Source organism: Anguilla rostrata, chromosome 9 (assembly GCF_018555375.3).
Source record: "Anguilla rostrata isolate EN2019 chromosome 9, ASM1855537v3, whole genome shotgun sequence".
Classification (NCBI taxonomy): domain Eukaryota; kingdom Metazoa; phylum Chordata; class Actinopteri; order Anguilliformes; family Anguillidae; genus Anguilla; species Anguilla rostrata.
The window spans coordinates 25,185,315-25,211,046 of record NC_057941.1 but is presented as its reverse complement, the minus strand read 5'-3'; the positions used below and the strand labels follow the sequence as shown (position 1 = coordinate 25,211,046).

The 25,732-nt window shown below is 42.3% G+C and overlaps 1 protein-coding gene across 3 annotated transcripts; it reads left to right on the top strand.

Annotated features, from left to right (window-relative positions):
• Nucleotides 1–2,059: 2,059 nt before the first annotated feature.
• Nucleotides 2,060–25,692, top strand: pld2 (phospholipase D2). 3 transcript variants are annotated; one of them, XM_064351287.1, is made up of 24 exons: nt 2,060–2,374; nt 5,520–5,647; nt 6,317–6,444; nt 6,853–6,995; nt 7,417–7,504; nt 7,855–7,920; nt 12,441–12,499; nt 12,602–12,847; nt 14,044–14,187; nt 14,592–14,675; nt 14,877–14,955; nt 15,186–15,296; nt 15,851–16,027; nt 16,158–16,329; nt 16,635–16,753; nt 16,835–16,948; nt 17,205–17,309; nt 18,416–18,504; nt 18,959–19,072; nt 19,493–19,542; nt 20,804–20,938; nt 22,384–22,537; nt 23,422–23,539; nt 23,781–25,692. In XM_064351287.1, the coding sequence occupies exons 1-24, from the start codon at nt 2,349–2,351 to the stop codon at nt 24,003–24,005; spliced, it is 2,874 nt and encodes a 957-aa protein (XP_064207357.1). In that variant the 5' UTR covers nt 2,060–2,348; the 3' UTR covers nt 24,006–25,692. The 3 variants fall into 3 exon arrangements, with proteins under 3 accessions (XP_064207357.1, XP_064207358.1, XP_064207359.1); XM_064351288.1 differs by lacking the exon at nt 2,060–2,374 and adding an exon at nt 2,893–3,058; XM_064351289.1 differs by lacking the exon at nt 2,060–2,374 and adding an exon at nt 2,893–3,058 and having other exon boundaries at nt 5,507–5,647.
• The last annotated feature ends 40 nt before the right edge of the window (nt 25,693–25,732 follow it).

Genomic DNA, 25,732 nt, shown 5'->3' with positions numbered 1-25,732 from the left:
TGTCTATGTAGCTGTTGACGGTCTGTACTTGCTGACACAGGCTGATCATGTGTTGCATTGACATTTTCAGTCCCCTGAGGAAGAGTTGCTCTTCTATTTTCCTTACATATCCTTACATATTCAGGAGCATCACGGTCATCGAATGTGCGCTTTCGACCACAATTTACTGATTTACAATTTACTGATGTCTTTCCCATAGATCTAAATGCAGATGTCGCTTTAGTCGCTATAATGAACCCTCTTTCAAAGTCATTTAGATATTTTCCTCTTGCCATCTTGATCCAAAATCGAGGTCAGCTGGGCTTGCTCAGCATTTTTATACATGCTACAGAGCATGATAGGAAGTTATTTGCTTTATTGCATCATGCAGTACACCATACATATATATATATATAGCAATGTTATAAATCAGAGCCACGGCAGTCATTGTTGTCGCACATTATGTAACTACATTTGGGTCGTCATTCTGTCCTGTGAAGGGAGGCTAGTCTTTCTTTTAGACATTGAGGAATGAGAATCAAGCTGCTTGACCTTAATATTAATCATAAAAGACAAAATGCACAACTCAATATTTGAGATACTAGTTCTGAGCATGGAGGTTCTGAGTTGTCTTGAACGCAGCAGTAATACTGACAAGAAACACTTGGGGACAGTAAAGTTACACCTATTCCATGTTGGGTGCCGCTTCTTGATCCCGCTTTTAATTTTATTTGCGTAACTATGATACAATCAGTTATAAAAATGTTTATTAATCTTTATTATTAATACAAATTCAGTATCAGGAGTATGTTATATAAAAGTTCACGGTTTTATTAAAATCACTGAGGTCCTTCATTGATTTTAATTAGTGTGTGCCTCGTGTGTTGGAATTTGTTGTTAAATTTCTCCTCCATTTTGTTTATTGTTCACATTGAGCGACCAAGAAGGAAGCAACATTACCTGTATTTAGTTTGGCAGCAAGCTTACCTCACACAGAGATGGTAGTGATAAACACTGGTAGTGATAAATTGGCTACATTATCTTCATTAACTTTTTGGATGATATGAAAGTGTCCACCAGGGGGCTCTAACCTCCTGGTATTCCACAGCTGGAAGGCTAATGAGACTGTGGTGGCTTCTAGAGGGCTAGCCTCACTTGGCAGCCATTTCCTAGACTTGTGACACGTATGGCAATATGTCTAATGACAGCTGTGCTGAAACACCAGGGAATGTATGCATTGAGGTCATGCAATCTGAAGCCATGAATGACTGACCTGCATCATGACATAGAATATGTTTATCATTAAGTTTTTACTGGACCATGACTAGCTGTAAATGAGAGAGAAGTGGGTAACATGCAGCACTTTTCCCTGCAGTAAAGGATTTTTTGTGCAAAATTGAAACCTCAGGGAGCTTTCAGGTGGCGTATCCAATTAAAGGACTGAAAAGTGCAGAGATGGAGCCCGATGCCCTGCAATGCATTCTGCCCATGCCAGAGTTGACAGTGGCCTGAAAGTCTGAAGGCTAACATCCCCCTTTGCATTGTTGTTGAGGAAAGGGTTCCACTCCTTAGGGTATTCCACATCTCAGAGACAACTAAACGCGCGGTGTTGTCCTTCAGCTTAATAGCTGTAGAGCTTCAGTGTGCTAAAGGACTAGCTTAGATTGGTTGTGATAATAAGACAACAATTGTCATTGTAAGGCATCAAGTTGAATATTTCAGCTTTCACTATTTTGTCATTCAGAAAGAGTTCAAAAACAAAACTGTACTTCAGTTTTGTAAATAAATTGTCATTCATTTTGTTTTTTTCTAACAGTGAGACTAGTTTGATTTTACGAAGTTTTAACCAGTTATAAATTATTGGTCGAGTTTGCTTGAATCCCTCCATTTTGGCCCCCTCTTAATTTGAATTGTGACAGTTACAATTTACAAGTGAGGCTATCAGGTTGCCTATCAATCAGCGGTCTTAATTTCTCTCCTTTTTTCAGCACATGATTTGGACCCGGTGTCTTGGGGTAGTGCTGCCACCTGCTGGTGTAAAATTCCGCGATTGTAACCGTAATGCTGCAGTGAATGTGACAGGCTGACTGTCTTTTTTTGGTGCTGCATGTGGTTCTTTTGTCATTATGGCTAGAGAAACTTGTAACTTGTCGGAAGGGTTTATCCTGCATTCAATGCTTGTCACTTGGAGTATTGATCCTCTTAATGATAACTGCTTTCAACACATCAAGTGACATCATTCTCCCCCCCTTCCTTTCCTCTGCCATTGCCTCCCGCGATTTATCCGTTTCCAGTGCAAACTACAACCAAGAACAAGCGTCTACAAATTTGAAGAAAAGGCCTATGGGAAGAGGCCACATGCCAAAAGTATGAAGACCGGGAGAATCTGGCGGCAGTAAGCATACGCTATAATAAAGCATGCGGTCTGGTTTAATCGAGAGAGCGAAATTCAGATGTGTAAACTGAAACGGAGAATATATTTGCTATACATAGTAATGTTGAAAGGGCCGTTTCGATTTCTACTTAGAAGTGAAGAAAGGGCGAAAGGACGATTGGCTAGTTAAATGCGTAACGTCGAGCACTCTTCCTCCGTGTTTCTACCGTTAACCCATGAGTGGTTATGTTGCCACGGGATGTATGACTACTCCGTGTTTCGAATGAAAAAGTGTAAAAGGCGCCAAGGCTGCGTAGTTTGCATTTAAGTAGGAAACGACCTCCTGATAAATGTCAAGAGTGAATGTGCTGAATGCGCGCAACAACGGATTATTTATACGTGATGTAATTTGTCTAAAGCATACCATTAAGATTTAGCTAAATCAAGGATAGAAATCAGCATTGTGAGTTTGATTTGTGGCGTGTTTTTTCGGAGATATACGGTAAGCCTGACTATTCCCAATGTGAGTTGCTAGAGATTTTCTTTGGCAATATAAGTGGATGGAGGATGGGTAACGGGAAAGAAACGACGGCTGTAGTCTAGTATTAAAGAGCTCTGTAATGGAATTAACTTGTTAGAGTTTCTCTTAGAGGACTTTTGTCTTGGTTGTTTTCATTTGTAAAGTATCTGCGTGCACTCAGCAAAGTAAGTAAATCCGTTGTAAATTTACCATAGTTTCTTTCTGTTCTTACTTTTATTTTGTTCCTTATTCCTTCCTCTCCAAGTGGGTAGACTGTTAACTAACGACGTAACTTAGCAAATGAATTGCAACCAATGTTTAAGGTAGCAACACAAATGTTCAATTTCTTTAGATTATATTGAAGCTTAAGCTTGAGTTTTTATTTAAGGTTATTTCTAGACTATATTTTTTCGGCAACATAATCTTAACATGTCCTTTATTTCGGTAAACCACCCTGCTCCTCCTAGTCCCTGTGGAAGTTTGTAGCCTACTCTGAGTATTGAAAGGGGTGGAGTGATAAGAGATGGAGAGAAGAGATCAGAATGTTAAACACTTGTTACAAGCCGTTCTTTCTTCGAGGCCGAATATCGACCGTCTGAACTCTCAGCGGACATGAGCTTTTACGTTTTGCGTATTACTTTTTACATATTGCCAATAGTTGCTTGGAAGTCCTCATAGACTATAGGCATACATACGGCATACGAAGTATTCGGTGATATAAATGATCTTTCCCGATTTCCCGCTGTCAGTTATTGACTTCTTAAGTTTAGGAAAGTAGGCTACTGCGTATGTTCAAGACCTGAGCAAAGTGGTCAACCGCAGACAAGTCTAGTTTGACTGTGAGCGACTTTGCTAGCACAAAACATTACTTTTTACGGCGGTATTGTAAGTTTATGTTGAATAGCGTTTTCGCAGCTTGTCTCTTTGTTAACCACCCAAATCCACAACTTTACTGGTACAATGTAGCATGTTTTTACAGTTGAAACATGGTTTTGAAGCCAAAACAAACACGAGAACACGACGTTAGTGTCTGCAACTTTAGAAACCCTAAAACGTCGAAAACAAACATACATACTGAACATATTATGTCGAGCATACTACCAAACAGTGTTGTGACTTTTGGAAATGTAACAGTGTTGTTCCCATAGCCTACTATGACTCCCCAGATTATGCTTCTCAGTGCAGCAGTTACTTTAGCGTTGATCAGATCGTAGCCATCCGTGCAGTCAAAAGAATACTCCATCTGCAACCTGGTTACCAGGACAACAGTGAACCAAGCGCTTCCTACACACCTTTACTCAACAGCAAAGGTGTATTCATTCATGCGTTCATCATACAGCAGAGTCTTTTAACTGGTGAACCGCAGTTTTTATGGTTGTAATTATTTATTTTGCTGCAGTTTATGCTGCTGGGGTGCTAGATTGCATGATTATTTTTAGTTAGTTTTTATTTAGACATTCCTGCATCTGTAGCACACAGGCTGGTACATTTGTTTTCCAGCACCATCGACTCCTGCAGACTCTGGCATGTGCTGTTTTTAAACCGCCCCACCCCGCCCCCCCTCCTGCCTCCATTGTCTCCGGTTCTGTTGAGCTGATGCTTAATTGCACTGCACAGTGCACAGTGCACAGCTCTTGATAGAATAACACTGCAACCAGAATTATATTTAGACTTCAGAGCCTTTATGTGCTGTAAATTGTGTTTTCTGTTTTCGCCTCATCTCTCATATTTTTAGTTACCTCTGTGTCATTTTAATTTATTTTAATTCTTAGTGTTACATAAGTTTGCAATTTAGATGTTTTTGCCAAATTGACTTCAAGTGCATTTCTTGTAGTGAGATAATTTTATTTTTTAGTTTTTAATGCCGCAAGAACACTGATTCCATGTTTTACAGTTGGTTATGATCGTTTTGATAAATATTTTTTGAAATCATATTTTTAAGATTGTGTTTCAGCTTTCATCTTTGAAGGTTCTGTTATTTGCGCGTTTGAGGGTATCATACTGCCGTCTGGGTGTACAAAGAGGTGTCACTGCAACTCTTGTGTGTTTGTTTCAGTGCGATAGTGTGTTTGAGTGTCTGTGTGTGTGTGTTCCTGTTTGAGGGTCTCTGCGTGTGATTAGTGGGTGCAGGACTATCAGGGCATCTGGTGCTGAAATATGCACATCGACAATGGGAAGGGTCCTGAACCGCAGCCTTGAAAAAACAGTGTGTCTTTCACATTCAACATTCTAATGATAACGGTTCCCTTCAGGGCAACAATAACTCTACCCCTGACATCCGCATTAGCGTAATAACCATAGAGGAAGCAATAAAAAACCATCATAGTGGAAAAATTTTAATGAAACTGCACTAAACCCAGAACTTTTTAATATGTACTGACCTTTATAAACTCAGCATCAGTGTTCTCAAATGCAATCATATCACAATTACAAGCATGCACACAATAAGACCTAATATGGACAAATATACACTTGTTAAACATGCATTTATATACAGTACATATCTGGAAGGAAGTAAATAATGAGTCACACTTTGACCCTCATGGAGTGTCTGTGGTGTTATATTCAGTACGTGTACATTGAAAGAATGAGTTGCATGCCGACACTCGTGGGATTACCGTGGTAATGTCCAGTCTTTCCCCGCAGTGCCATGGCGAATGTAGAGGAAGACATTTTGGAGGCAACCCACGATCCTGGGTTGATGAGGCGCCGCTTTTCTCGTGACGCCTACCTCTTGTCACAGGATGAGATGGACGGCCTCACGAAAAACACTGGTGAGCTTTGGACACTTTTTTCTCACGCTTCCTTTTTTCAGTAGAAGTACTTTAACAGTCTTGAGCTGCTTTCTTAATGCCAGATGCGTTTTACAGTATCCATTGAACGTATATCATTTTGACAGAGGAATGATATATATATAGGAAGGGGCAATAAAGCAGAGGGAATTATCTGAACGTACTGAAGAAATTGTACTGAAAGTGAGTTATGGTTAATATTTATTTAGCTTCACGTTGGAACATGTTAATAATCAATGGCTTAAAATGTAAAACACACAGCTGGCATTGATGTTGTTTCACTAGAATGCTTATGCTTTTTGGTGGCACTAGGAGTTGTGGCGTGCCTCTTTCTGGATGACAGTGTAGTATAATGGGTAAGGAGCTGGCAGTACAACCTAAAGGTTGCAGGTTCAATTCCCAGGTCTGTCGTTGTACTCTTGAGCAAGGTACTTGACCTGTAAATATACCTTCAATATATATCCAGCTGTATAAATGGATGCAATATAAATGCTATGTAAAAGTTGTATAAGTTTCTCTGAAGAAATGCATCTGCTAAATGCCTGTAACGTGATGTAATGGATGTAGGGAAACATCTGGAGCAAAAGCCTCTATCTTGAAGCATGTGGAACAGTTTAGAGCCGATTTTATGGTTTCCATCCCCCTCCCCAGAGGAGCGACCCTTCATGCTGGTCCACCGCTTACATGCTGCGAAAGAGTGGGGAATGCCACTGTTCCTGCAGGGGGCGGTAGTGAGCTGTCGGGTGGAGAGCACTGAGCGATATACCACACGCTCCAAGGTCAGTACTGGGGCTAGGATGGGGGCTTGTGCACTTGTCTGTTAAATCACTCATTTCTTGAGCCGTCTATGCCCGACGTCTTTATGACCCAACCCAAACCAGCTTGACAGGCTCTAACCAGATTTGAAGCCAAAACCTGACAGAACCTGACAGAGCACCATAGGTGAAGTAATTAAGCCAACCATAAACATCAGCCGGCTTTTAACAATGATTGGCAACAATGGCTTTTAGTTTTTGTAGTGTACCGATGCTGATTTATATCTTAATGCTCATAATGATCAGGACAGGCAAGCCAGCCTGCTTTAGGGCAGGTATTCCTTCTGTTAAACATTACATTAATAAGTTTGTTGCTCCTGTGCTGTCACTTGCATGACTGTGTGTTTACCTTTCCCTCTGTGTGCCTTTCAGGTACGAGCGTGCACTCTGTACACAATCCGGCTCACCCACGGCCAGTTCACCTGGACGGTGAAGAGGAAATACAAACACTTCCAGGACCTGCACCGTGACCTGTACAAGCACAGGATAATGCTCCATTTCCTGCCCATGGGGAGGTCAGCTGCACAAAATGATTACATCAGCAGATGCAAAAGACAGAGACTTTACATTGAAGAAGCATGTGATGCTGTTTGAAGTGCTAATTCAATTTCTGTATGCCCAACATTATTTTGAGTCTATCAGTGCTTTTTCTGCTGCTTTTGAGCAAGCATTCCTACATTGATCGTCTAGTAAAAATGCTTGCATTGGCCAGTTCTTGTGTTGGTGCTAGCATGTTACGCCTATCAGCTCTTAATACTTCTGATGAGGTTGTTATAATTGCTGCTGTCGCTGATGTGCTGAAGAACTCTGACTTTATCCTGCCTGCTCTTCCATCTCTGCTCTTCCCCTCCACTCACTCTCTTTTTCCTCTCACACTCTACATATCATCCTTCCACCTCTTGTCATCTCCCTGCTGTCCTGGCTCTTTTTTCTCAGGTTTGCTGCACAGAGACAGCAGCTAGCCGCTATGACGGAGGAGATGCCCTCTCTGCACAGTGGAGTCAGGAGGACTTCCAGCAAGCCGGTATCACGCACTCACATTGACACTGACTGTAGCACCACAAGTGCACTTTCACACTGTTCACACCCTGATCTATGTCTGTCTGCAGTATTTTCAGTTCCTGTGTCATTTTCAGCCCTGGTCAGCTCTAGAGAGTCATAGGGTCTGCTGGTTTCCATTGTTAGTCATCACTTAATTTATCAGTTATAGCAGATGATTACACAGTTAACTCACTTCACATGGTTTCTTGGGCCTGATTTATTTTCTGATTTTAAGGCAAAGACAAGTGCCAGCAGACCCCATGCATCTCTGCCCTGATCTGTATGATTGATGCTGACTGTGGTAAACCTGCTCTTCTTACCGGTCCCATGCAGAAATACCTGGAGGAGTACCTGAATGGTCTGCTGGAGAATACTTTCTGTAAAAACTACCATGGCATGGTGAGGGAAAGTATGCACGCTGTGCACTTCCATTACATGTGTTCACTTTCTATTTTGACACACACACATATATACAAACACGCACACACGCACAATCACGCACGTGGAATTACATGCTGACACACACGCACATACAAATTCATATACACACACTCACACATAGACACACGTGTACATAGATGCTTGCTCCCACACACACACACACACACACACACCCATGCCCTTAAACACTGTTTCACACGTAAACTGTGCTATCTGTAGCATACAGTGCCCTCCAAAGGTATGTTAAAGTAATAATCTCGAAGATTTTCATTTAAATAATGTCTGTTAAGTCACTATCTATCGCCGAATGAGGTAACACAGTGGTGATTGAGCCTATGGCCCACTGATGAAAGCCCTTGCATTTGCAGTATTACCAAGTATTATGAACTGGGTGTCTGTGGCGACATTCCCGGGAAAAATCTCAAGCAGCGCACAGTTAGTGATGCGTTTTCCATCAACCATCAGTGGTTGGTCCGCCAGAGAGGGTAGGCGGAGCTAACGCAACAGGCTCGCTCTTCAACTCACTTGTGTCTGAGCGGCGTACTGTTTTTTTCCCGGTGTCTGTGCTAGCGTTACAATAACGGGGGGGGGGTGTAACATGAAAGGTCATATTGTTTGTTGATATAGATTTCATATTACATTTGATGACAATGTAACGTTACTAAATTACATAGCTATTTGCACAGCTAACGCTAGCTACCGGACCATGTCATGAAAGGCAACATTAGTTTAGACAACATTGCACACAGTAGCCATCTCTCATATCAGGTAATGTTACATTAGCTAGCTAGCTAATGTAATTAACATAATCTAATGTCAGCTAACAATTAGAAAAAACGCTAGCTAACGCTGCCGACTGGTACCGAACGTTGCTATGTAGCTAACTAAAGGCCGGTTCAGATCAGTGATTCACAACGAGACTGGATGCAACTTGCAAAATTCCAAGACATCTGATTGTATACATTCTAAAACTGCACTTGGCGATTTGACATGGTGGGTCTTTTGAGACCCCAGGCAACAGCTTCAGACGCTCTGCAACTAACCGGTTCACACCGCTGCAATTTTCTCTGCAACATTCTAAATCTGTTTAGTCACGTTGCGAATCATTGATCTGAACTGACCTTAACGTTACCGTTATTTACATTACCATCAAGTTCATCAATATATTATAATGATCAGAATAAGTTAGCCTAATGTTAGACAATGAATGAGTATGTACATAACGCTACTTTTATAACAACCATTTTTTATTCAGTAAATAGTAAGTGCGTTATAGTTACCGTCTCAGAAGACATCATTCCCTTTTCACTTTCATTTGTACTGGTGACCTCGAATTGTTATGGAGGTGGGGCCCAGGTGCCAACTGACTGACGTCACACAGGCGACACTGTTTGGATCTTTTGGAAGTGCGGTCCAAAAACACACCTGCAATTACCGCTTATCACCATAGATGCCGCCAATGACAACAAAACGGAGATCTTCGAGATTGTTACTTTAACATCAGAGTGAAATTTCTTATTTTTTCTATATGCATTTAGATTTAAGATCAAAACATGAATACGAGATGAAAGTTCAGACAATCATCTTTTATTTCATGGCAATTACATGCATATAATTTACCATTTTACCGAAACTGCCCCATTTTCAGCTGTGCAAAATTAAGTTAACCGATGGACTTTAAAGTAATAATCTCGAATATTTTCATTTAAATAAATGTCTTTTAAGTCACTATCTATCGCTGCATTGGGTAACACAATGGTGATTGAGCCTATTTTTATATTAATTTATACTATTATTATTATCAGAATTCATGATTAAAAAACTTGGTGTCTGTGGCGACATTCCCGGGAAAAAATCACAAGCGGCGCGCAGTTAGTGACGTGTTTTTCATCACCCATCAGTGCTTGGTTTGCCAGAGAGGGTAGGCGGAACTAACGCAACAGGCTCGCTCTTCAACTCACTTGTGTGTGAGCGGCGTACTGTTTTTTCCGGTGTCTGCATGCGTTACAATAACAGAGGAAGGGGGGTTGGGGGAGTTATGGAACCCTAAAAAGTTTTTGTGTAACATGAGAGATCATATTATTTGTTGATGTAGATTTCGTATTACATTTAATGACAATGTAACTTTACTAAATGACATAGCTATTTGCACAGCTAACGCTAGCTACCGGACCATGTCAAGAAAGACAACATTAGTTTAGACAACGTTGCGCACAATATCCATCTCTCATATCAGGTAACGTTACGTTAGCTAGCTAGCTAATGTAATTAACACAATCTAATGTCGGCTAACAATTAGAAAAAAACGCTAGCTAACGCTACCGACCGGTAGCGAACTCGCAAACCGTCTCTCGAATGCAATGCTACCTTGTTACAACGTTGCAGTGTAGCTAACCAAAGGCCAGTTCAGATCAATGATTTGCAACGAGACTGGGTGCAACTTGCAAAATTCCAAGACGTCTTATTGTAAACGTTCTAAAGCTGCACTTGGCGATTTGACAAGGATGGTCTTTTAAAACCTCAGGGCAGGCAACGGCTCTAGCCAGTTCACACCGCTGCAATTTTCTCTGCAACATTCTAAAACCGTTTCGCCTCGTTGCGAATCATTGACCTGAACTGGCCTTAACGTTGTAATACATTATAATGCTCGGAATAAAGCCGGGGTATGTACGTCACACAGGCGACACTGGTTGGATCCGGTTGGATCTATGGGAAGTGAGGTCCAAAAACACACCTGCAATTACCGCTTCTCGCCATTGGCACCGCCATAGAGAACGAAACTGAAATCTTTGAGATTGTCACTTTAAAGTAGATCAAAGCAATAAAGTGTAATATTTGGTTGTACAGCCCTCTTTGGAAATGCCTTTCCAGGCCTTTCACTGGAGCTGCTTTCTGTTGATCTTTGTTTTGGGTGGTTTCTGTCTTCAGACTCCTCTTCAGCAATGCATGCTCAGTTTGATTTAAATCAGGTGACTGACTTGGCCGGGCCAAAACCTTCTGCTTTTTCCAATTGATGAATGCTTTGGTTGTGTCGGCGGTGTGTTTGGGGTCATTGTCTTACTGCAGGATGAAGCGCCGTCCGATGAGGTTGGAATAATTTCTTTGTACACAGTCAGATAAAATCCATCTGTACACTTCTGAATTCATCCTGCTGCCATCCTTTGTTATATCATCAGTAAATACAAGTCAGCCTGTTCCAGAAGCAGCCATACATGCCCAGGACATGACAATACCTCCTCTGTGTTTCACAGATGAGGGGGGGAGGTGTTGTGAATCAGGGGCTGTTTCTTGCTTTCTGCAGACCTTTGGCTTTACATCACTTTGGTAAAGTTTTTTTGGTCTCAGCTGTCCATAAAACTTAGTCCCAGAATTCCTCTGGCTCCAATCCAGCTTTTCGATTCTTGCTGCTGCTGAGAACTTTGCTTGCAGTGTATTATTTATAATTCTGCTCTCGAAGTATGCATACGGTGGCTTGTGATATTTTCTGATGTGCGCTCTGGGGATGGCTGGTGTCACTGATCGTTGTTTTAGGGTTTTTCTTCACAGTTCTATGGATTTGTCTGTCATCAATTGCAGTAGTCTTCCTTGGCCGACCTGTATGTGGTTTATTTCAGAGTCCACCTGTGGTTTCTTTCTTCTTTCAAGACTTTCAAACTGTTGGACTTGATATACTCTGTTTCAGTGCTAGCCTTCTTAATGATTTCTTTTATTCTCTCAGTTTATAGAATAGACCAATTATTTTTCAGCCATACATACTGTAGTTGTCTGGTCTTCATTATGGTGTATGGCTTTGACTCAAAAATCCACAATCAAAGGCTAAAACCAAGACTGCTCATTCACAGATCTTTTATGTGTGAGCAATCCATGCTAAAGGAAAGGCCAGAGCAACAGTTAACGCCTGTCAGTCATCCGGTAACTTAATTTTTTGCTGCTGAAAATGGGGGGACTCAATACTAAACCACCTGTTTCTGTAAAATGGTAAAACATACTGTATATGTGTGTAAATACCATGAATTAAAAGCTGATTGTCTTTTAATTTATTGATATCTGTTTGAATGTGAAGGAAATGTATCTAAACAATTTACATACTGCAACTTTAAGTATATACAAAAATAACAAGTTTGACTCTCTTTTTAGTATTATTTTGGAGGGCACTGTATGTCTACGCAGTGTCCGAACACTATAGATGAAAGCAGGATATGGAACTGATAGTCTAGCAACTTTATGCAGAATAATGTTATGCTTGTTGCTCATGTTGTGGATCAGCTTCAGGATGTGGTATGAGCTGTGATTCAGAAGCAGGATGTGGTATAAACAGTGCCAGGGTGTGGTACTGTATATGCTGTCTGTCACTCGTGTTATAGAACAGTATCGGGGTATGTGGTATTAATGGTCTGTGTGGTGTTGCATCAAGATTTGATTTATCTCTGCGATAAGGATGTTGTATAAGCAATCTGTTGCTTTTGTTCTGATTTCAGCTGGAGTTCCTGGATATTAGTCCTCTCTCCTTCATAAGGGATCTTGGACCCAAAGGCCTGTAAGTTAGCCAGACTGCCTGTGTGCATAGTAACTGTGCACCTCTGCAGTGGTACCACTGGTAACATCATTGTGTGTGTGTGTGTGTGCATGTGTGCACCAGGGAGGGCTTCATCTTGAAGAGGTCAGGTGGTCATCGTGTCCAGGGCCTCAACTGCTTTGGTCATCACCAGTTCTGCTTCCGTTGGTCGCGCCGCTGGCTGGTGGTCAAGGACTCCTTCCTGCTCTACATGAACCGGGACGCGGGAGTCATTTCATTTGTCCTCCTCTTTGACCCCGAGCTCAAAGTCCAGGTGGGCCGATGCTACACTGACACCAAGCACGGCGTCTGCATCCAGAACTTTGCGAGGTGAGCGTGGATACTTATCAACACATTCTGATACATGGTATATAACAAAACGTGCAGAAGAAATGCTATTTGTGTGTCTTATGAAGCTTGCATGTATTCACATACAGTATATATATATATATCAGTACTTACTTAAATGGATATATACTCTACTGACACATGAAGGTACAGTATATACTGATAGCTACAGGTAAATTATATGTGAAAAAATAAAGTAGATTAGTATTTATGTGGATACTGTTATGAGCACTTTCCCAATGGTTGCCACTTCTACGGGCTCACTGTCTTCTTATCTCCCTAATGCTATTCCAAGCCTAGCAAACTGGGAACTACGGCTAGCCACTAAGAGCTTACCTAAAAATAACAGTATTGCATACTGTCTGAAAAGGGTGCAAAAACTAAAAGAGGAAGGAAAATGGTTTTAAATAGGGCAAATCCTTCCCCCCTTACTGGCTTTCTTTCTCAATCACCACAATTTGCATGGAGGAGCGAGCCCTGTTGTCTGGGAAATAAATAAGAAAAAGAAAAACAAAAAAGGCAAGGCGCTTGAGCAAAGCACAAAGGCGCGTGTGACAGGGGACAACTAAAACAAAATACTTTATCAAGTTAAAGAAAGAAATCCAGACAGGGCAAGGTGCACTTCTCTGAATAGCTGCACCACTGTGGAGCAACCTCCATCATGTGCCATTTTTTCCCACTACTGCCTGGAAAATGCCAGACCCTACTTCCTCCACTCTGTCTCTCATTTTTTCAAACCAGCTGCCATATTGCTTTCTTCTCCCCGTCTAATCCCAAATGCCTGCCCCTTTTAGTCCTGCACTACAAGGAAAGAGTTAGCGCCCTGCTGCATTATGTCCTGCAGCCCGTGCCAAAATAAGGAAACAAAATATAATCAAAGTGCACATTCGGGGTACGTGAGTGACCCTAGCCCTGGTGCTCCTTGAAATGCCTAGAGGTGCTGTGCGTGCGACCTTGTATGTACAGCTGTTGACATACATAAGTATATACATGCACAGTCACACTGATACACTGAACCTGTCAAAGTTGTTGGCTGATGATGCTGACAGGCTGACATATAACATAAGATTAAAGTGAGTTTATGAGTGATGTAATGCACTTCCCTGTGTGTTTCTATATGAACGCGTATGGACCTGTGTATACATGTGTATTCTTGTGTGTGTGTATGTGTGTGTCAGGACTCTGGTCATTAAGTGCAGCAGCTACAAACAGGCTCAGTGGTGGAGTCATGAGATCCGCAGCCTGGTTGAGCCGAGTGACTTCTTCCAGACGCACCGTTTCCAAGGATTCGCCCCGCCCCGTGAGGACACGCTCACGAAGTGGTGAGGAGTTGGGGACATGAGCATGGGGCCATGAGGGTTGTAATAGTGTGCGTATGCTTGTGTGTGCGTGCGTATGTGTGTTTATGTGCATGGGTGTGCTTTCACCAGAATGAGTGTTCACTGACTGTCATGTTAGTCTGTGTTAGTCTGGGACTGCTAAGAGTTGATTTAAAATACAAATTCATATGGATGTGTGTGTTAATTGACAGCTGTATCATCAAGGGTGTTTTGATGTGTAATAATTGACAGGTATTCGCATATGTATGACTCATTGGCATGTGTAAGTGTAATAGCAGGCAGTTATTTGAATGTGTTATAATTGGCAGGTATATGTACATGTGCAGTGACCGCCAGGTGTGAGTGTTGTGACTGACAGCTGTGCGTACGTGTGTAATGATGGACAGGTACGTGAATGGCAGCGGCTATTTTGAAGACCTGGCTATGGCTCTGGATCAGGCAAAGGAGGAAATCCTCATCACAGACTGGTGGTGAGTGGCAACAAGTGTGTTTTTTTCAGTCTAGAAGGGGTGTATACTATTCACAGACTACAGTGGGATCCAGATAACATACCTTCCTCCCTCTTTTTCTCCCCATGTCTGTCTGTCTGTCTGTCTATCTCTTTCTTTGTTTCCTTCTATTGCTTTTTTCTGCTGTGTGTGTGTATTATGATCTGCTCTGTGTTCATCCAGGCTCAGCCCTGAGGTGCACTTGAAACGGCCGGCCACGAGCACGTACTGGCGCCTGGACCAGATCCTGAAACGCAAAGCAGTTAGGCCTGCCTACCTCCTTTTCTCATCTCTCTCGCTTTTCAGTCTTTTACTTTTCACATCCTCCTCTTTGATTTTTAAATCATTTCTCCACCTTTCCTTCCTTTCTCTCTCTCTCCCGTGCTTCTCCCTCTTCCTTTTCCCTCTCGATGTGTTAAAGACGTCTCTTCCCTCCCTTTCCCCCCACCCCGCCACCACTCCCTGCCCCCGTCTTGCTGGCGCCCCCTACAGGAGGAGGGTGTGAAAGTGTGCATTCTTCTGTACAAGGAAGTGGAGATGGCGCTGGGCATCAACAGCGAGTACAGCAAGAGGACCCTGATGAACATGCACCCCAATATCAAGGTACGAGTCCCAGAATGCACTTCTTTTTGCAGTGGATTTACAAATGGACTGTCTCCCGAGGGTCTGTGTATGTTTTTTTTTTCCATTTTAGTTTATTCAGTAGCCATCCAGAAAGTCCTAACTATAGATTTGTATATATTGTTTGCTTTCCTGGATCAGGGGTGTAGGTAAAGTAAGCACATGTAAAATGTCAGTTCATTGCCCAAATCACGATGTCCTAAATACCTTCTGTGGCAACAAATGTTAAGGTAGGTTTTGCATACTCTGAACTATTATCAGGTGTGACATCACTCTGGATAAAAGTGCTTGATGCCTAAATGTTATGTATGTATTGCTGAATGTCACTTAAATGGGGGAGATTTATTTAAGCTAAACCGTGTGTTGATCATTTGGTGTCTCCTTCTGTTTCTCTGTATCTCATGCTCTCTCTGTCTCTCACGCACTCTCTCTGTCTCTCTTGTGCTCTCCCTATGTCTCTCTCTCTCTCTCTGCCACATCTGTGCCTTCTGTCCCTTTGTTCTTCACCTCCTCCTCCCTTGATGTTCATCTCCCAGGTGATGAGACATCCTGACCACGTCTCCTCCGTTGTCTTCCTCTGGGCACACCACGAGAAGATGGTGGCCATCGACCAATCGGTGGCATTTGTAGGCGGGATTGACCTGGCCTTTGGGAGGTGGGACGACAGCCTCTACAGGCTGACTGATATGGAAGACTCAGAGGCAGGGCCAGAGGTGTGGGTCATTAAATTGTGCCACTCACCCATATGCTTGCTCATCGCAGTGTCCTAGTGTATGGATGGGTTGTGGATACTGGATCATATGAATCTTCTGATTTTGTCCTCCACCTCTCTGTCCATTGCAGGCCATTGACAAACTTGACGATGGCTCTAATGGGTCAGCATGCCGGCCCCCGACAGCAAAGCCAGAGCTCGTGGACGCAGATGACTTGACAGGCAACTGTCTGTTGTGGCTGGGGAAAGACTACAGCAACTTCATCAACAAGGACTGGGTCCACCTGGATCAGCCCTTTGAAGGTGTGGGTTTGTATTGATGTACTTAATGAACTGCTGTTCTGAGGTTCTCGTGTTGGCTTTAGTGTTGGAAACCAGGTGTTTTTCAGCATTTACCAGTTTTGGTAAAATTATATGAACGGTATGTAAGGATAGGTGGATTTGATATAACAATATTTATGGCCCTTTTTATGATAACAATATACAGTAGATTGCAGTATTGTTGTTTTAATACACTTATGTGATGTAACAAAATACATCAGCAGCCCCAAAACATTTTTGGCCCCTAAACTTGTTGTACATGTTTTCATTTTCTTTCTCGCTCTCAGACAACATTGACCGCTCGCAGGTGCCCCGCATGCCGTGGCGTGACCTGGCCGCAGTGCTTCATGGGAAAGCAGCGAGGGACATGGCCCGTCATTTCATACAGCGCTGGAACTTCACCAAGGTAACAGGATTTAAAGGTTTCTGGAGACTGGCTTTGAGTAAATGGTGCCAGCATTACATTCTGTGTTGTGTCTCTTTATAGGTTTTCAAGAACAAGTACAAGGACAACTTCTTCCCCTGCCTGCTGCCAAAATCGCATGCTACTGCGGACTCACTGCCTTTCACTGTACCAGGGAGCAGGAAGGCATCAGTGCAGGTATACTGCACACACACACGTAATACACACACATGCACAGACACACGCAATCATGCACCAGCGCTCAAACACACCACACACCTGCTTGTACACATGCAACCACACGCATGCACACCCGCACGCACGCACACACACACACACACGTATACACACACTAACACACCCCTTCTCTCTTGCTCACCCCCCACCCCTCCTTTTGTGAGACCTCTCTTTCTCTCCTTCTATTCCTCCCTCTCCCTCTGACTGTCTCTCTCAGATTCTCCGCTCTGTGGACCGTTGGTCAGCTGGGACGTGTGAGAGCTCCATCCTTAATGCCTACATCCACACCATTGAAAACAGCCAGCACTACATCTACATCGAGGTGAGGGCGAACACCATCTGTCCCGAACCCGAAACATTACTTCAGCTCCACCCGACCAGCTGTTACCCTCACCCTGGTAACAGCGTGGCGCTGTGGGCTGTTTGAGTACAGGAGCTCACGTACCTTAACCTCGGTGAAAATGAACGCTAGCACAGAAAAAAAACATCTCTTTACAGTTCAAGTTAAGGTGGGTGATTTGAATAGAACATTCTATCATTAATAGACTACTCAGTGCATAGCTAACTCAAAAAGTGTACACGCTGCACTAAATACATCGTGAATCAATCCCTAGGTTATTTGATGAGAGAAGGCTAGTGAGGTCTGACTAATACGTAGAAGACAGTTGGTGGGCATGTTCTAAAATAGAGAGGGCCATCAGGGCCATTCTCTTTGGAGTCACTGATTCTGATAGGGTCAAGAGAGATCATGAAAGAGAAGGAAAGGATTATGAGCGACCTTTTAGCAGTCTGTCAACAGCAGGATATGTTGTCCATGAAAAAAATCTGAAACGGACACACTTTCCTGAAGAATTAGCCACTTCTCCTGTTGCGCTTGCAGTTGAACAATATATCATATTTCACATTGCTGAAACTTTGTTGTATTACTGAGAGACACCGAAAACTGTTTTACCCATAATCCCACCACATTTTACTCTGACTGGTACGAATCGTACTCATTGATGACTTTATGCAATGGGCTCTAATTGCGCTAAAGAAGACAAATGAAGCAACCCAAGATTACTTATTTGTCTTTGATAAAATGTAATACAATCTGTACTAACATTTACTATTGCACTGAAAAATTGGGTCAAATGTGTATTTTTCCTGATGTTATATACCATATTTAGATCTAGCTAGTAAACTTTATATAAGGAAATTGTGGTCTGGAGGCCTACTCTACACTTCTGTTATTCCAGTCAAGTGCTGAATTACTCCAGGGTGGGTCAGGGTAGTGTGCTATGAACCCACAGAACTGCCTTATTCCCCATGTCCCATACACAACAGTTCCTCTGGTATTCCAGACCTGGTAAAGCAATTAATCTGTGCAGTGCGTTTTGTGCTGTTTGACACCAGTCAGATATTAACCCTGTCTCTGTGTCTGTGCAGAATCAGTTCTTCATCAGCTGTGCCGATGGTAGGAGCGTGCACAACGGAATCGGGGACGCTATCGTGAAAAGGATCCTACGGGCACACAGGTCTGTCTGTCTGTCTGTTGTGCCACAGTTCATATAAGTAACTGTTACCCAGAGTGCTTCATATAGAATAAAGTAACAATTTTGAGGAACAAGTGAAGGTACGACGCAGTGAAAGATGAAGAGTGGTTAACACATGCGATGAGATAAAATAAGAGTGTAATAATAGAAACTGAGTGAAAATGAGATGAAATCTACAGTAAAAACTAATTCTCTTTTATAGGCCATGTGTTATCTGTGGCTGCCAGTTGCTTTATATCCAGGTGTGGCAATCTCATATTATTCTGTCACCTATTCTGAAATATATGTGGAAGGTTGGACCGAAGGTTAATATGTACCCCACTGTGCCGGTGATGTCTCTGCCTTTTTACTCCCTCCTTATCTCAAATAACTCCCCTCTCTCTCTTTCGTTTTCTCTCTCTCCCTTCTCTCCTTTCATCTGTACTCTCTTCCGTAGTGAGCAGCAGACGTACCGTGTGTATGTGATCGTGCCATTGCTGCCGGGGTTTGAGGGTGACATCACCAGAGGCGGTGGAAATGCGATTCAGGCCATATTGCATTACACCTACAGGTCAGGGGGCTACACACACGCAGAAGCACCCGCACACAAAGAGGCACCTGCACACACACACACTTAGAGGCACTCACAAACACACACGCACAGACACACATGCAAAGACACATATACACATGCACACGGTCGCACACACATACCTGCGTGTGCTTGTGTACGCAAACAAAAAAAATGCATAGGCATATGCATATATACAAGCCTGCACACATAGGTAGACAGAGGCATGCACATACCAACAGTAAGACCGAACACGTACACATGCACACACACACACACACACCACACAAACTCACACACACACACCCACACACACACATGCATACATCTAGAAAATACAAACACACATGCACAGACTTATAGTGTGGCTTTTCTGGGTCAGTAGTAGAACTTGTGCGTTTGTCTCTGTGTGGGTTTCAGGACCATGTGTCGAGGGGATTTCTCCATCTTGGCAAGACTAAAGGAACACAGTGAGTCTCCTCTGCTATGCTCCATTTCCGGCCTCCTGACCATCCTCCACTGAACATGCTGTACTGCTGTATATCATAAACATGCACTTTTTTGGAAAATATGACTAATGTATTTCACAGCAATGTATTGCAATATCTAGTCCCTCCAGGATTTTGCGGAGTTTTTTTGTGATTGTTGCAATCAAAAATGCTTGATTTTGCAGCGGCTTTTCTCAAAATTGCGATTTGCAATGTTTTATGTGATTTTTTGCGGTAAACTTGCAGGAATTGGCAAAAATTGCAAGTCCAGGGGGAAAATTGCGATTTAAAAAAAAAACTACTACCTAATGAAGAAAGAGTCATATGTAATAATTTCCTATGATAATAAGCACACTGCACATCACAGAAATAGCTGGAAATATTTTAGCCTAATTCTCATGATAAGACCACATTTCCCATAAACCCTGTCACTTCCTGTTTTGCTGTTTGTTTTGATGATGAGAGGGTGAAGAGCCTTGCTAACTATAAATGAGGAGTTATTTTAATACAAAGTTTCCAAATGGACTTTTGGAGTAAACCAAGTTGTATGCAGTGATGGACGGTCTTTCCCAGCGGAGCAACAAGTAACGTTACACAGGTCGAGCTACGCTATGCTTGCTAATTATGCTAGATAGCAGTGTTGATAACAGAGATTGTCCGAAGGAGCCGTCTGCCAACAAAGATATTGTTTCATCAGAGAACAAATTTATTCACAAAATGGATCACCATTCAAGGTTATTGAAGACTCCTGTGACAGATAAGTACTTTATGATCGCAGCCCCTACAGACGTGTTTTGCTACGTATTTTTTTATATGCGTTAATGCATATATACGTCTCTTTATACGACATTTAATGCAGAGAAATCGTGGGAATTTTGCAAAATTGCAAGCCCCCGCAATATTGCGGAGCTGGGTTGAATTTGCATTAATTATTGCGATCGCAAGATCGCGATTTCCTGGAGGGACTAAATATGATTTTTTTTTTTCAATTTTCTGTATATTCCATTTTTCTGGGTTTACCTTCCCCTTTTCTGTCTGCCTGTCTGTCTGTGTGTCTGTCTGTTTATCCACTTCCTGTCTGTGTATGTTTCAGTCTTAACTAACCTACTGTCGATCTGTCCAGCTCTTTTGTGCTAGCTATTGTCCTGTGTCCGACACCCATAGGTTGTCACTCTTTCCTTATTTGGTTAGTAGGTCAGTGGGTGTCCTATAGGCGGTGACAGTGTGTCCCTCTCTATCCCAGTGGAAGACCAGTGGACCCGGTACATCTCATTTTGCGGGCTGCGCACTCACTCTGAGCTCTCCCGGTCCCCTGTCACCGAGCTCATCTACGTTCACAGCAAGGCGCTCATCGCCGACGATCGCTGCTACATCATAGGTGAGGTGTCAGAATCATCCATCATCCTTGCAGCGTGACAATCGGTCACAGTCATCAGTACAGCTCAGCAGTCCCAGTAACAGCCATCCATGTAGTCAGCCATCACAGATATAGTCCATAGGCCTTCATGCTGCATAGCAGTCGGTTACAGTCATGTGATGTGTGTAGTGTATAAATTATAATTACAGGCATCCATGCAAAGTAAATCGCAATTACTGTCATTCACTATTGGTATCATTACTGCAACAACCATAGTCATAATTCTTTACATAACCATTAGCTGTGCCATAATTGCAATATTTTTAATGTATGTAATATACTTGAATTTTCTGTTGATTTTTTCATTGTTAGCGGTGTAAAGTAATGGAATGATACTGTATTACATTTATATAGCATTTTTTCAAGATTACAGTGAATACCACATTACCACCGATGTGAAGTATCTACCTGGCTGGTGCACGGCAGCCATTTTTTGCCAAAATGCTCACTATACATTATCTTAGGTGGAGTAGGAAATTATTGAGCCAATTAAACTGGGGGGAGTAGTTGGCCAGGTTAATAGCCAGTTTTCGGGATTATTTCTAGGACAGTGCGGAACCCCCTATCTTTTACGGTAAGTGCTATGGGATCTTAAATCCCCACGGTAAATTAGGACCTTGGTTGTTAATGTGTCCTCAGAAAGACTGCTTCACCCAAGCACAATGCCCCATTGCTCTACTGGGTATTCTGGTTTGTTTGGGTCAGAGGGAAGAGCACCACCTACTGGCTCACAGGAATTACTTCCAGCAGCAACCTAGTTTTCACGGAAGATCTCCCATACAAACAGTGAACACGCCCATACCTTGAATTCTGTGGATTTATGGCCCTTGCTTTGATTCTGGAATTCTGTGATTTAAAGTCTGTGTAATTAGTGGAGGTTTTTTCACTGTGTGGTAGAACTGGCGACAGGGTGAGTCTCTGCTGTAAGAATGTGGTACCACACACAAAAAAAGAACAGTGAACAGCTCATCACTTCCACTAATCTCAGATTTGACCTAGTTTAGCTCCACTCCATTTAGATTATTTTAAAAACTTTATATTATATTATATTATATTATATTCTCGGGTCAATTCGGTTTCAGTTGAGTCAGTTCAAGAATTTGCATCGAAAACATCAATTGAAAAATGCTAATAATATTACAGGCATTTTGGCAGACGCTGTTATCCAGAGCGAATATTCAGTGGGATTTTTTTAAATGTATTAATAGAATTGCAGTTCATTTCTTGAGTTGATTGAAACTGAAATGAAATTGTTCCCAACCCTAATCTTCTACCCATTGTCACCCCAATCTTCACCTTGTCCTCTCCTGTGCTCTGACTACAATCCTGCATTCCATGCATCTCTCTCATTAATCCCTCCCTTCTTTCCATTTCCTGTTACACTGTATACCCCCCCCCCGTGACAGGTTCTGCCAATATCAATGATCGTAGCATGCTAGGCAGTCGGGACAGTGAGCTGGCGGTGTTCGTGGAGGACGAGGAAAGGGTCCCGTCCCGCATGGGCGGAGAGGAGTACCAGGCCGGGCCCCTGACCCTGGCTCTGCGCATGGAGTGTTTCAGGTCAGGGGTCACACACAGACGCATAACCAAAAAGGCCATTTGCACGCATGTATGAACACTCAAAACACACAAACCTATATATGCGTGTGACCCATTTTGGAGCCCCGATTGCCCTCACACTCTTTTTATTAACTCCCATATTTACCATGTTATGTGACATCACTGTAGGGGCAAATGATCCTTGATACAGTTAAGTGACTAAGTCTAAGGAATTATACCCACACTCTTCCTGTGGGTTTTGGACATTGGACATTTTGACAAGTGTTCTGATTGACTGAGAATATTCATCTAGTACAAGAGAGATGCCTTGACAGATGCCTCCCTCTTTTCCACAAGTAGGACCATAATGCTCTCCAGACATTAAATCTGTCTGTGACAAAGAGGGTAAATGGAGTCAAACCTCGAAGATGTGTGCTTTATCAGAATGTACGCACAATCCAACTATCATACTGTTGATATGGTCCTATTTTTGTAATTGCAAATTATAAGGGTTTTGGAGTATGTATTGGCAGCTGTGCAAGTACATGTGTCTGTTTCCAAGGGAACCATCTCACAATATCAGTGCTGCTCATACGTAAGCTAAGCGTTTTACTGATTTTTTTTTATTTATTTATTTATTTTTTACTAAATTGGGACATTTTAATGATATGGTGTTTAGGCTAATTTGTACAAAACACATGTCTTCTGTGTGAAAACTACTTCAGTATTGTTTGAATGGTTTAAACTTCTGTAATTGTTACTGAAACAGCCTGCTCCATTTTTGCTTAATCTGTCAGAGACCCGCTAAAAAGAACAGAGGACACACAGAGCTGGAATCAGCTGTCTTAATGCAAACAGTCTTATTTCCCTTGTACATTCAAATCACTGAATTATATTTCCCCCAGAGTTCTCTTGGGTGTAGAACCGGATTCCAGCATTGACATTCAGGATCCCATCTGTGATGAGTTTTTTGGAACAGTGTGGAATAAGACTGCCCAATCAAATGGCAACATTTATGACATGGTAAGAACTGTGGAGAAAAATAAAACACGACCAGTTGTAAAAACGCACTGGTTAGAACTATACACCTGACACTTGTTTGTCTGCTCTCTCCTACTTCCAAATTGTCTCTTACCCTTTTCTCATCTTTCTCCAACTTCTTCCTCCATTGTCCTTTGCCTTCTCCTTCCCCCTCCATGTCTCCCTCACACCTCTCTTTCTTCACCCACCCCTCCCCACCCCATCATGACCACCCATTCCTCAGGTTTTTGGCTGTCTGCCTTCCAACTCCATCCGCAATCTGCGTGCCTTGAGGGAGCTTTCCTCTGTGAAGTATCTATATGAGACCGACCCAGAGCAAGCCAGGAAGGAGCTGGAAGCTGTCAAGGGGCTACTGGTGTACTTTCCCCTTGACTTCCTGTCCGAAGAGTATCTCCTTCCCCCGATCAGCAGCAAAGAGAGAATGGTTCCTATGGAAGTCTGGACCTAAGTGGAAACAGCAAGTGAAGCTGGTATAGGGTGGTGCTTGTTAAGAGCTAAAATGGATACCGTTTTTGGAATAACCTTGGCAAAGTCTTAATTTACGTGAGACTTCTAACACTAGCTTCTCACATCTCATACCATTGAGAATAAGAGATTACAATTCAGCTAACCTGCCATTAAGATCAAGAGGGTATCTAGGGTGTAAAACCACTAATAAGTTTTACAATCTTGGAAAATATTTCCACAGATTTAGCAATATTTCTGTAGTTAAAGAATAACATTTTTTAATGCAACATACTATTAACACATAATATTTTTTTGTAACCATATATACTAATTTTAGGAAGTACATATATACAATACACCTAATGATCATTTAGAGTGCCCCTGACCAGACATAAGAGATGATCTTATGACAGCTGATTACACATGTAAAATCTGATGTCTTTCTGAGATGGAGAGGTCACAACACTGAGCTAGTCTCAGACCACCATTTTTATTTTATATATCCTCTTGTCTGTTCAGAACCAGAAAAGCTTGAGACGTCACTAAGCAGTGAATCAGTGAATCTTATTTAGAGTTTATTTCTCTAGCAACTTAGAACTTCTTATACAGTATGTTGTAATAGCATCTGTAGAAAAAATTATATGAGTGCAGTTTAGCACATTTTCAATCATTTTATTATTTTTTATAACAGCATTAACTGCATCTGATTAATTTACCATATATTATACTTAATGCTGTGGTCTTATTCAGTATCTAGTTGACACCCCTTTTTTTCCAGCCATTACAGTACACACTTAACTGGGAACTGTGAGAGAGAGTGGAAGGGAAGGAGGGATCAGAAGTCAAGTGTTTCAGAAAAGAGAGGAACATAACGTACCATTACAGTTGCAAGTATGTGGGTGGCTAGCTTGCCTCCTCTTGCTTTCTCTCTCTCTCTGTCTCTCGTTCCCTCTCCCTCTCAGTCCCTCTCAATGCAATGCCAGCAAAACTGTCAGAACATTTGTGGTTGTTATGGTGACGGATATAAAGAGCTGACTAGATTGTTGCTGAGAGTGGAACAGAGGGAGAAAGTGTGAGCGAGAAAGATGGGCAAAGAAAGAGTGAAGGAGGATGGATTGAACGATGAGGCTGGGAGAAAACAGGAAAGGAGAAGATGGAAAAATATAGAGGGTGCAGGGTGGGAAATGAAGGGAAATCCTGGGCTGGGAGGAGGAAAAGAGGGTGAAAAAAGGTGGGAGAGAATGAGGGGGTGTTGCTGTGCAATGATCGGTGCATCTTTTTGTACCATCACTGTGGCAACCAAGTGAATTATTATTATGTAATACTGTTGTCACTGGTCCAGAACTTTCCATTCTGTGTTCATAAGGCCAGGGAGTGGGAGAGGGGTAAATGAAAATCTATTTTCAAGGAAGGAAAGAGATTGTTGTGGTAAACCAGTTTGTGTAAGGAGAGGTTTGGGGACATATTATAAGCAAGAACAGGGACATAGGAAAGTGACTAATACATACGTTTGATAGATGGGCAGTGAACAAAAAAAATAGAAACCAGGATGTAAAGTCACTTAATAGGGTGTTAGGGCATTACGGATTGAGAGTCTATCCCTGTCAGGAATTCTGCCAGAGGAATATGACCCCACTCTTCAACAAGGGAGTCAATAAACTGACACTTAGTTGATGGAAGTGAAAAAATGTCTCGGCTTTCTTGCAGAAATAAATGCTTGAATGGGTG

Coding starts and splice junctions, on each gene's coding strand:
- pld2 (XM_064351287.1), top strand. CDS start 2,349: ATGAAGACCGGGAGAATCTGGCGGCA. Junction 19,543..20,803: donor GGCAAGACTAAAGGAACACA/GTGAGTCTCCTC, acceptor TCTCTATCCCAG/TGGAAGACCAGTGGACCCGG. Junction 22,538..23,421: donor CTGCGCATGGAGTGTTTCAG/GTCAGGGGTCAC, acceptor TATTTCCCCCAG/AGTTCTCTTGGGTGTAGAAC.